Source organism: Megachile rotundata, chromosome 5 (assembly GCF_050947335.1).
Source record: "Megachile rotundata isolate GNS110a chromosome 5, iyMegRotu1, whole genome shotgun sequence".
NCBI lineage: Eukaryota > Metazoa > Arthropoda > Insecta > Hymenoptera > Megachilidae > Megachile > Megachile rotundata.
In genome coordinates this window covers 19753830-19767065 of record NC_134987.1, presented here as the reverse complement: position 1 = coordinate 19767065, position 13236 = coordinate 19753830, and the positions used below count along the sequence as shown (strand labels likewise).

The 13236-nt window shown below is 31.7% G+C and overlaps 1 protein-coding gene across 17 annotated transcripts in view; it reads right to left on the bottom strand.

Moving 5' to 3' along the window:
* The window catches only part of Cpsf6 (cleavage and polyadenylation specificity factor subunit 6), a 35519-nt gene that overhangs the window by 20958 nt on the left and 1325 nt on the right, over positions 1 to 13236 (bottom strand). For 3 of the 17 annotated variants that reach the window (XM_076531656.1, XM_076531659.1, XM_076531668.1), the window contains 11 exons: positions 12969 to 13193; positions 12638 to 12865; positions 12035 to 12514; positions 11651 to 11695; positions 11050 to 11176; positions 10637 to 10750; positions 10005 to 10297; positions 9593 to 9890; positions 9046 to 9310; positions 5059 to 5139; positions 1719 to 3782 (listed from right to left, as the gene is read on the bottom strand). In XM_076531656.1, coding sequence (XP_076387771.1) covers positions 3614 to 3782; positions 5059 to 5139; positions 9046 to 9310; positions 9593 to 9890; positions 10005 to 10297; positions 10637 to 10750; positions 11050 to 11176; positions 11651 to 11695; positions 12035 to 12514; positions 12638 to 12865; positions 12969 to 13193 — 2325 coding nt within the window. In that variant the 3' untranslated portion in view covers positions 1719 to 3613. Of the gene's footprint in view, positions 1 to 907; positions 979 to 1718; positions 4238 to 5058; positions 5140 to 5217; positions 8109 to 9045; positions 9311 to 9592; positions 9891 to 10004; positions 10298 to 10636; positions 10751 to 11049; positions 11177 to 11650; positions 11696 to 12034; positions 12515 to 12637; positions 12866 to 12968; positions 13194 to 13236 lie in introns of those variants that run through there. The other 14 variants (XM_012285258.2, XM_012285260.2, XM_076531657.1 and 11 more) reach the window with 13 other exon arrangements.

Here is a 13236-nt window from a genome sequence, read left to right as displayed (position 1 = left end):
TCATTACAGTAAGAACTAATTATGTACAGGCTGGTCTCACAGAGCAATTATCACGTGTATTTTTGTAATATATTTTTTATTAGAACTCCCATCGAAAGGTGAACCATTCACGTTTGTGGATTTGTAGATAAAATTTATGGTACAAAAGGAGGTGATATTTCTTTATCAAAAATAAATCGAAATAACAAAAAAAAAAGAACTTGTTTCGTTTGAAGTTCAACTTTCAAAAGAAAAAGTTTTAATAAATTTATAGCTTATACAAGACAGTTTTAATAGACGTTTGTTACGTTAATTAATACAATGAATAATTCAAATTGAAGATTCGAAAAAAGAAATTTTAATTTTTACTCCAAACGAACAAAAATTTATGATATAATTTAGATTTATTTTTGTACGAAGTATCACTATCTGTTTGACTTGCACCACAAGTTTTACCACATTATTTTTTATATTTTCTCCTTTGGGAGGAGTAAATCGACTACTAGTTCGTTTTACTTCTTTTCAACTCTTTCATGCGCGAGTAAATGCTTGCAATACCTTTCCGTATTTGTACTTTCAAAATAAATAGAACAAAAGTAAATTGTAAATAAAGTGGAAAATTCAGAAAGAATGTTCTTTATCCATCTTTAATATGTTCCATGCCTCGTGAAATATTATATATTGACTACGTTTATTTTAAAATTTAACATAACATCTTTGATAAGCTCCTTGGGTAAGTGATGACCAACACAACATGGAACATGTTAAACATAAATAATTTTTTTAAAGAAAAAGCTTGAACCGAAAAAACAGATGTCAACACATTGATTGTTACGAATGTCTGCTACTGAATAAAACTTTAAAAATGTAATTGAATAACTTTGAATAACAGTACTATAAATCAAGAACTTGAAAATTAATTACTGACGTTTTTGTGTGACAATCAACGTGTTGAGCTTCAAATCATGCTAAGCGCTGATAAATATACAGTGGTAGATTCTGAAACATGAAAGAGTTTGTGTATATGTGTATTGTTGCACGAAATATATAAATGTTCTCTAATCCTTGTACAATCAATAAAAGTTACTAATTACATATTCTCAAAAATATGTATTATACGCTATATATTTATGTACATTTGATTCTACGAGGATCGAAGTTGTGTGTAATGCTCTGAGCCAGTTATCTAAGAAAAATGGCTTTTTGCACCATGATACAGGAACTTTTTGTTCTGTGAACATGTTAACGCTTTCATAATATGTATTGTGCACTGGTATAAACTTTCTTTATATAAAATGATATTTGAAACAAATGTAGAGAAAACAAGAATGATATTTGATAGTATAAAAACTGATTTTCCAAAAAGATCCAAGTGAACATACACCACATTATTCTTTCAATTTTACAAAAAGACTTGGACATTGTTGATAAATCAGCTTTCAAGTAGACGCCTCCTACATCGGAACAACCAAGTCTTTTCTTCCTGTTATCGTGTACCACGAAATAAAACAGATAAAATTATTCAATCGTATTCCTGATACCACATTTTTGATCCCCCTATAATGAACACCAAGTACAAGAAATAAAAACGAAGGGGATCGAAAATGCGTGAATGTGTCTGATACTTAAAAATCGGTTGCACCTTTCGAGTATAACCTTTGGGAATGTAGCACGAAAAACAAAAAAAGTAACATTTTTATCAGGAGATTGTGTGTGCTGATGAATAAAGTAAAGACACGTTTATCACGTATATATTTTTTTTTTTTTTTGAAAGCGTATATATGTATTATATTAAGATACAATCTTGCATCGTTACGGGCAGCCAGAAGAAGATCGATGAGTCCATAGTGAAATCTTCATAATTCTGATGACCTCTTCTTCAGCTTCAAAACCGCAACTGAATACCACACCTTATCGTCGTGCTTATTACTTGCTGTTAATTCTCATTGACAACACATACTTATTATTCTCCAAAACTAAACGAAGGATACCTTTTGCTTTAAACATTACATATTTATATATATATATATGTATATGTATTACGTGTAGTGTACGCGTTTCGTTGGTTTCTTAGATTAGTGTAAAGAATAGTGTACGTCGCTTAGAAAGAAAAAACAAAAAAAAAAATTGATGGAGTTTAAGGACAAATAGATAAAACTGTTTAACAGTCTCGTGATACGACCATATAAACCCCGTGATAACTTGCTCTAAATACTCGCGATAAAATTGTGATGAAAAGTTTTTATAGAGACACTTTCCTAATCAAACTTTTCTATCTTTAGATGTTTTACATACCCTATTCGTGGTCTGCATTACATTTAAAAATAGATATATCTTATATTTAAAACAAGACTTACGAACATTCAGTTATAAAGCGCGAATAAAATAAATTATAAACTAGGGCATGTACGAATGCTTTTTTCTGACATTTATCAGGATGAACGTAAATTACTTGTATTATTGAAAGATGTTATGAAATTCTGTACTTATGAAGAAACATCTATGGTTACTTTAACCCTTTGCAATCTGATATTAAGTCCGATTCTATGTTACTTATATTTTATAAAGTTATACCATATTAAATCCCTAATTTCAAAATACGTAGAGCCTGATACAACTTGATCACATAAAAGTACAATAAAATTATGTTCAGAAGACTCATGTTATTTTTTAATTACATATGCAAAATGATTCGTGCGTGTTATTCTTATATCCCTATAATTTCAAAGATAAGCCAGTTAGTTTATATTAAGAATATTGATGAAATGTTTATGGAACTATTTACATCAAATTTTAAGGTACAATATGATATGCTATAAATGTTATTATGTGATACTTTCACGTTGTCAAGCTGTGTCAAAGCGTCCATCATCTTTCAAAATCAGAACGTTGATATGGTACAACTTAATATATTAAATTACTTTAAGAAGAATATTCTAGTCTGTTTGATAGCAACACAATATTACGTCTAGCCATCTATAAAAACATTACTGGACAGTAGTAACTTAAAATAGTTTGAAATTAAATTTAGACTAGATTACAAATGTTAATTTATCTTAAAGAGTTTCCTAAGTGTCCCCTTTAGATTTTAATAAGCTTTGAGATGTTGATAGACCATATTATTGTAAATCTATTCATATGTAGTTTTCATTTCTATTTTTTTTTTTTATTTTTTTTTTAATATTAGAGGATTCTTGTAACAATTATTAGTGATGCTTTTAGCGAAATAAAAATACTTATATTGAATAAATTCTTGGAAATAATCTATAAAACTAAAGTTCTAATAAGATGCATGTACTCTTCTGCACGTAATCTATCAACATGTAAAAACCTCAGAAGATTAAAATTTATGGGAGAGACTTAAGTGGATTTCCTTGTTAGCTTCAGAATTTCATGTATTAACGATTCGCAGAAACGATCAGGAAAGTGTCTAGATACTCTTTAGATTGACTTATACGAGAGATGAACGTCCTTGTCCTCTTGGGTTTGTTCTGAAGAACTTGCAAGAAAATCAAACACGACGAGATCGCAGCTAAATACTGCATGCTACATCTTGCTGTTCTTCTTTCTCCGTGTGTCTTGAGTGAAAATTCTTTTTTCATTTTTCTGCTGTTACTCCCACTGTATAATCGTTTTAATGTCTCGAACGATGCGAAGAATCTCCTCTTTCGTCGCGACGATCTCTTTCTCGTTCTCGTTCCCGTTCACGCTCTGGTTCTCGTTCTCTCTCTGATGGTCTCCGGCTTGACTCTCGTTCTCGATCTCTGTCTCGTTCACGCTCTCTGTAGCGATCGTCATAATACCTACACAAGTCACGTCAGCCAATTATCTTACTTTTTAGCAATGTACAATTATTTTGTTTCTATTGTACTTTGTTGTTTTTTCTTTTTAACACTTTGACGGTCACGAGTTTCATGGAATTTGTACAAGTTTGTACTGTTGTGTGTAGTTTAGGCTGCTCATAAATAACAAGAAGTTAAGAGAAGATCAAAGGTTCTGCATAGATTTGGCTCTCTCTGTCTTTAGGTTGACCTCTATTCTCTCTAAACCAAAGCGGGATTTTCCCTACACTTTCTTTTGATGAAAAAAGTTGTCAATGTATTGTCAGTTTATTGTCAATTGATGCAGTCTCGTTCACAGCAATACATACAATCAGAGACAAGTACACTCGTTAGGATCCACCGGAGCACACAGCTTGCATTTCCGAGCAATTCTCATTTCCCATCACTATCATAGATCTCCCATACGACGCAGATTCCTGCGCGAATAAATACAGCAAATACAGCTAATTCTTTGTAGTTCCAATCATATGACACGGATTTGTTTCCATAAATAAACAGCTTCGCGTAATGCTTCTTATTTCTAAATTCAAACAGAGCCTCCAAATTGCAGCTAGTAGCTACTGCACTATTGAGAAATGAAATCTAAATTATGCATGATACACCGACCGTCAAAGTGTTAACATTTACATTTTCTTAGATCTTTACACGCCAACTCTTTCTTTAATTAACACTAACTTTTCTATTAACAGTTCTTGTGTTTTATATATATATATATATATACACATATATATATTTACATTGTCATTATAGAATTTGTGTTCGTTCGGTTATTAATCTTTAAAATTACCAAGCTTTGCATGAGAGAAGAGAAGAATATTAATGCGAAAGTGATTTAATAAATTATACATAATCGTAGTATTGTTATACCAAATTTGAAACTGTGATCAATGACTCTAAACAAAACAATTATTGAACTCGTGAAACTCTATCGTGATAACATTTATCGTCGTCAGGTATATTACAAAAAGGGAGAAACTATGATAAAGTCGAAAGCTTATTCGAACTCACAAATGATTTGAAAATCTTTCTCAACGTAAAAATTGAAATGGTCTTTATTTATAAATTAAAGTATCATATTAACTAGGATGCTAGCAGTAACTAGCAGTAATATAACGTTTATTGGATATTCATGTTAGCTCTGCTTGAATCTGTTTTTTAGGATTGAATAAAGTAAATCTTTTTGTTTTGTAAAAGAGTCTACATGCATTCACTTTAATGAAAAAAAAGTATAAATTACCTAGACGCCTTGGAAGACGAGACGGGAGCCGTCTCTGGCGGTTCTTCTTTTACTCTTGGCCTGGCTGACTGACGTGTCGTACTAATGGAAAATGCATACTTTGTTATGACGTATACGGTTACCAGGCTTAGTAGCGTTGCTTTAGTTAATAAAATCTAATGTTATACAAAGATTATATATTTAATTCTCTTCCTATCGAGCAGTGATTTCTCAGTGACCACTCACTTAACTGGAACTTCGCTTATTCGACTAACATAATACGATTATACAAATAACTAATATGCTTTTCTTTAGCTACTTTCAATGGATCATCAGGCATATTGACTAAATTGAAAAATATGTCATAAATTACACTAATGGTCCAATAACCGTATCTTATATACGCTACATCAATTAATAAATTATGTGTGAGTATATTTGCGTTCACATATTCATTCTCGTAAAAGCGTATAACAACCGATCGTTAATCTGTAACCATATTAAAAATTCAAGAATGATACAATATAAAATTGACTGATGTTATGATGCCTCTACTTCTATTGATATGGTTTTAGGATTACGATGTACCTAGTTGCGACAAAATACATGTGTCTATATATCATTAACACGTTAAAATCGATATTACAATAGTCCTATAAATAGCGAAGCGTCTTGCGATTCTTTATTACATGTATAAAATCAATATTCAATGATCTTAATGCTTAAATACTTTCTCTTTTGTTATAGTTAGCAGTCTGCACATTACTATAATGTACACAGTCTAATCTTTATCTGATCTCATTCTAAATAATTATATACATATTAATATAATGAACAAAACAATCTTTATAATTATTTCATTTTACTTATTCTATCCATGCTTGTGTTTACAAGCACATATTATTCAGTATTCTGCATGAGAATTAATTATTTAATTTATGAATTCTTATTTTCAATAGTCACTGATATTTATGAAAATATTATAATAATTTGATTCAAACACACACTTAGCACTCAATGTTTGAAATTAGAATTATAATTAGCTCAAAAATTAAATAATTAATCCTCTCATCATATTTTTTCAAACACATGTAACAAAGATCCTACTTGCAATATTATGAGTAAAAGTATTATAATAGACTATGAACAATCATTTGCATGTAATGTACTATTTTCAGAAATTGTACAAATATAAGTAACAAAAAGTATGCACAATGTTTTACTTAATTAAATACTTCCAATGATGACAAAAAGAAAGAATTATAACTACACAGAAGGAAACAAGAGGGAAAAATGATATTGATGTAGAGTATAATTAGTTTTAAGGTAGAAGCTAAAATTTTTTTTTTTTAACTTTACTTCAAATTAATTCATTTTCATTAACTGAAAAAACTACATTACGCAGCTTCAACCTTTAACTTTTTATTGATGCAAATTAATGCAATTCAAAAAACATTAAGTGCACTCGTACACACACTTCAAATACCTTATTGTGATAAAAATGATTTGCTGAAGTATTATTAACATTGAGTACAAGAGTTCATACTTCTTTCCTCCAGTTTACAGAACAAAATAAGAATGCTAATACATTTTTTAAACTATTGCAGTGTATATAATAAATGAACATGAATTGTTCTTAATCTACATACTCCATACGTTAGTCACTGAAATAATTCATATGACATTTAGAGTTTTGGTTATTCAACCTTTAAAATCTTTGATTTCAGTTATACTGAATATTCTCGAATAAGATCAATTCATTAAATTACAATATTCTCATTTGGTGTATAGTAAAATTTGTAACATTTTACAAGATAATGTATAACTCGCAAACCGAATTGCTACCTTAGTTATATCATTATTTTCATTACATCATTTTTATGTAAATATTTCTAAAACATTACACCATTCAAAACTTGAGATCGCAATATTATAAATTTCTGTAAGTACTGTAAAAAATTTCTTTATCTATCACCTTCTAAAGTAGCTAACAAGAATCAATGATTAATTTTAACAATTATTTATCACTTATTAATGTGACATTTAAAAAATGAAATTAAGAATCTTTGTATCTTTATAACTTGTATAAGACTGTTTTATTTTGTTCTTTATCATTTGAACTTGCGGTTGTTGAACAAATAATAAACTTGTTACTGTGTTAACTAGTAATTACTACCGTTTATAATAATACAATAAACTTTGGAAACATACATGACAAATATTTTTTTTGGAAATGTTCTTGTACGCATTTATATACGTAGTATAATATTTGTATAGTATACTAAATAAAATTTTATAGTAATGCAGTAGTTTTTAACTGTCTGATTTCCGCTTACGTAAAACATAGCTGATACTCGGATATCATTCATTATATTAATTTTAACTTATACATGTTTCCGAATAATCATACGTAGTAAATTACAGTTAACACAGAAATGAAAGTTTAATATCCATAATTTATCTGTCACCTTGCAAATAATCGGCAAGAATGCACAGCACCTGAATTAAAATATTTGATTGCAATATTAATAATATCCACTTTTTATGTGAAGAAACAACATTAACTTCGATACGTTGCATATTATCTCGAACCGTGTAATTTTACCATTCATCAACCATACAACATTTTTAATTAAAAATATACGAGGAATAAAAAGTAGACATTATTGAATAATCTAGTACTTAGAGCAACAAAACCTACTTACTTAACACATTAATTGCTGCTCTATAAATTTGTGAACTATATTGTAATTAGAATTCATTTCTTTTTTAAATTATTATAAGCTTATAAAAAGGGTATGTACAAAACGATAATATTTAAAACGTAGAAATATCTAAAAGCAATTAATGCGTCAATATGAAATTAATGTTACTTAATCTTGTCGCTGTTATTTTTACAAAACTGGGTTCCAGTCACTTAGCCAGTTAAAAATATTACAGATAATAATTACTAAAGACTGTCACTCAAATGTTCTATAATTAATCAGTGTAATTTATAAATTGCTTAATAATAAAAAGAAACTAGTGAACGATGCATAGTTCATAAATTCTGTTGCACATTGGACTGCAAACTGTAAACATTTTATAAATTATTACACGATTGTATAAAAATTGTCTACGACTTTTATCTGTAATTTCGTGTAATTTTTTCTTAAATAAGTAATTGATACAATTGATACGAAATTAAAAATAAAATTACAATAAATAATTTGAATATCTAAAATCAGTTAAGTTTGTCTCAACTGAATGTTTTAATATCTAAGTAATTATTACTGCTTTACAATAAATTCGATTCGTTAGTGAATATTCACACTATAAATTAATATATAGTGCAGTCGCGCTATATAGCTCTTTTTGATGTAAACCCTTAGATGCGACTTCCTTTCGTACAGATCAATTTTCAAATTCCCGGACTTTCGACGATAGAACTTGGCAATAGTGTTACCGAAAGAAGTTTCACTTTTATAACGCTTTCTATAATTTATTCTGTTTTATAGACCCACATCTAGAACTATATAACAAGACTCCGCTGTATTCTCTTCTAAACATCTTTCACAGTATTTCTCACTTAAATTACTTGCATTCTTGTGGAACTTTGAACTATTTATTGCTATATTAAATTGAGACACTCGATTTAAATGTTTTAGATGATGTTCATGAAAAAAGATTCTACAACTTAGTTTCCCCTATTCGAAGAACGTCATACAATCAGTGAACTTATCTTATCTAAGTAATATCGTTATTACACGATATCTGCAACTTTTGTGATGTTTATAAAATTTTTTGAAATGTAAGATACTATAACAGTTCCTATAGTATATTATGATTCATTACAATATAAGTAATTGTAATTATAAATTTATCGTATTATTTTTAAATCATACGTATAAGCGCTATGATTAAACGGAGGCTATCAATGAAGCAGTGACTGTCGATAAATTCTTAACTGAACTGGATAAGGTGTATCCAATAGTGACAGTTAAAATAATTATGAGATGTTGAGCTTACCTTTCTTCTCTGCTTCGTTCTCTATATTCACGATCTCTTTCGCGTTCACGATCCCTCTCTCTGCTCCGTGATCTCTCTCGTGGATATGGTTCACTATAATAACGTTCTCTATCACGATCACGATCCCTCTCTCTTTCACGATCGCGTTCTCTGTCGCGTTCTCTGTCCCTGTCCCTGCTTCTCTCCCTGTATTCTCTGTCACGACTCCTTGATCTTTCACGTCTCCTTCTATGGCTGCGTTCTCTATCGCGAGAACGGGACCGTTCTGAAAAAATAAAAGGGTAAGAAATTTTTTTTGTAACTGCAAATACAAATATAAACTGCTTTTTTATTTACTTAGATCGTAAATATTTATTCTTTGCGTCATCCTTTACAAGAAAAAAGAGAAATATATAAAAGTTCATATTATAGAAACGACACGCGCCTGCGTATGTATGCTATTGAGGTGTATATTAAAAAATTCCTCAACTTCTAGTTGCATATAAGGTTTACACCCCTACAATCCCAGATAATTATATTACAGTGAAATTAAATAAAAAAAATTTACCTCTACGTGCTGATCCGTAGCTTTTGGTTTCGACGCCGCGTAAAGTATCTTGAAGAGAACTGATTAATATTTTGCATCTATCGTCCGCGGCAACTTTAGATTGTTTTATTAAAGAAATAGCTGTAACTAAGGTTTCTATAGCACTTGCATATTCTCCTGCCGCAGCATCAGACACTGCTCGAGCAATGGCTGATGAAGAAACCGTTCTATTTCTGCCCATTATTTCTTCAAATTCTTGCTCCGTAAGTGGAGGAGGGCCGTCTGGACGATGGTCAGGTCCCGGAGCACCATAAGGTGGCTATAAAATATATATTTCATTTTGAGCCTCTTTCATTAAGAACTTCGAAAATATTTTGTTGCAATTTTTTAACAGTTTCAAATAATCCTGAATGTAAAGAAGTGTATAGTATACCTGTGCTGTAGGTGGACCATATCCGTGAGGTGGTACATGGGGCGGCCCGTGAGGCTGACCGTGCGGAGGCCCATGAGGGGGACCATGTGGTGGCCCATGAGGCGGTCCATGTGGCGGTCCATGAGGTGGACCAGGAGGACCTGGTGGATGCTGTCCTGGATGTTGATGAGGTGGTCCTTGCGGGAAGAATGCTGGATTTACGTGTGGTGCTGGTCCTCCGGGAGGTCCTTGCGGTGGTCCTTGAGGTGGTCCTCCGTGTCCCGGTGGGGGTCCTCCTGGACCTGGTAACATTCCTGATCAATATCTATGTTAGCTTAAAACAACGTATACAGCAAGCTTCCAAAAATACTTTTTTCTGCAATTAATTTGATAATCGTGTGTCTCTTCTGACTTAGGATATGTTTGCACAATGTTATAATACATTATATTTGATCAAATATTCAAATATTATAACCTCGTAAAATTCGTGTATTGACTTTACAACAACAAAAAATAACATCATGTTTCATGTTATTTTTGTCTGAAACACCTTGTACCATCATACTCCTAAGCATGAATTTCCCTCAATATCATGCATTATATGAAAAACGAATAATGTTATGAATATTCACTGAACATTCTAAATGTCTCACCACCCATAGAACCTGGAGGAGGTCCTCTCTGTGGTGGGCCTTGACCAGGTTGCGGGCCTTGCATATGTTGATGTTGAGGGAAACCTGGTGGTCCCTGAGGCCCGTGATGCATTCCTATGCACATTGAATAATTATATCAGTTACCTTTTTTACAGTAATTTGATTAAATAGTGCTTTGTTATTTAAGGTAATTTAAAATGTGTATATTTCATACTTGCTTTTCATTATCATTCAGATACTTTTATGATACATTTTACAGTTATCATATCACACATCTATTCCATCATGCAAATTATAAACTGTAGAATGAAAAAATTATACAACAATAGTAAAGAAAATTAAGGAAAAGTAAAGAACATGAGTCCAAGATGTTTCAGCATGTCAACTAACATAAATTATGATATTGCACAAACCTGGTGGTCTATTCCATTCAGGACGTGGTTGGGCACCTCTTGGATCGCCTGGAGGTCCACCAGGATGTCCAGGTGGACCGCGTGGAGGTCCTTGACCAGGCGGACCAGGCGGACCACCATGAAATTGCTGAATGGAAACAAATATTCTATTTCAATTTACCATAATTAAATTAAAAGCCATTTTTTATATTTCAATTGATACTATACGATAACGTTAAATGAATTATTATTACAGTACTTTACTGGGACAAACCAACAAGAAGTTTCTGTTCATTCTATTTGATAAACTTTATAACAAAAAAAGTATAATGTACTAAGATATCAGAGCCAGTTAATTCATTAAAAACTTTTCATCAATGTGCTGCAAAAAATTAATTAATCATTAAACAAATACTTATTTTCGAAAATACATTTATACTGAACTGCTTACAAATTTTCTAACCATATTGATTGAAAGAATTTTAATTTAGTATTTTTACATTTCAATAATAAATAACAGAATATAACAAAAAAAAAAACAAAATAAATAGATATTAATAAACTTAAAAAATTATTCAGTTTTACAACGTGAAAAGCAAAAGAACAACACATTGTGTGTTACCTGTGGTATATGGTAACTGGCTTCTGAAAGGTCTCTAGTGCAACTCTGTTTACGCGGAGCGTAAGACATGTAAGTGCAAAAAATATTCTTGTAACTTGTACCCTAATTATGAATCAATGTGAATAAAACATGTTACTGATACCTTAAAAATCAAACTTTGTTAATTTTCAGAAAATTATTACAAATAATTTTAATTTTCATCGCAGGTAAGGTTTCCCCTAATAATTCCATGGTAAAAACATATATAAGATTTTTAAAATATCACATTTTAAAATATCAAACATTAAATGTTACATATAAAACAAATTTAAAGCGCCGATTATTAATTAAAAACAAATCAATGCAATTATAAAGCCAAAATTCTTGTAAAAAAAAGTTACATACCATTCCAGGTGGTCGATGTTGTCCAGGACCTGGACCAGGTGGTCCTTGTTGAGGTGGACCACCAGGTCCACTTGGACCTCTCGGTGGTCCAGGTGGACCATTAGGTCTTGGGCCATTCCATGGTCCTTGTTGATATCCAGGAGGCGGAGGACCCTGATTAGGATGTCCGGGTAAAGGATGGTGTGGTCCTGGTCCAGGACCCATTGGTGGACCATGCATACGTGGCGGACCTTGTTGACCAGGTCCACCTGGTCCTGGTGGACCCATACCTGGAGGTGGCATTCTCTGTGGTCTTACTTGTGGAGGACCCATCATCATCCTAGGACCATGATTCTGTTGTGAATGTTGAGGGTGTTGGGGATGCTGTGGATGTTGTTGATGAGGTGGCATTGGTGGCTGATGCTGATGTGGATTATGAGGACGCTGACTCTGACTCTGCTGAGGAGCTGGAGCTGGACGTGTCTTACACTGAGACTCAAACTAAAAGCAGATACAAAAATTGCAAATTTTTGAAATATCTATAAAATAACAATAAAGCTGTCATTACTTTCTTTCCCACAATAATGTAATTATTTTCTGGGCAATAAAAATTGGTATACTTACTTGATTCAAAGCTTGTTTAGTAGGAAATGTTACTACTGGGTTCTGTCCATGTAATTCTTTTTTAGGTAATCTTTCCATACATGTCCTCATGCTTTGTTCCGAGCCCAAAGATATTACACAGAAACCTTTAGATTGTCCATTTGCACGATTTTCAAAGAATTTTACTTCTACAAAATCAGACACACCAATACTTTGCACTGCGTCTGTTATATCTTGATCGCTTGTCCACTATAAATGTAAAAATATGACATTAATATTATGTAATCTTAGTTTCTTTTTAACTAGCAAAGGAACCTGATAAATAAAAATATACAAACATTAAATTACATACCCAAGTCAAATTACCAACATATAATTGATGACGTCGTCCAATTTGGTTAGGTTGAATGTTATTTCCAAGTTGATGGTAAGGGGCACTACCATTTGTCTCCTCATTAGGTGAAGTGGTGTCACCTCCACCATCTCCACTGTTTCCTGTAGAAACACCACCATTACCACCTGCAGGAGCTGCTATCACATCATCGTATAAATCAACGCCATCACCAGCAAACTCATCCTAAAAAATATAATCAAATGTATTGTTTTACTTAAATGAATTA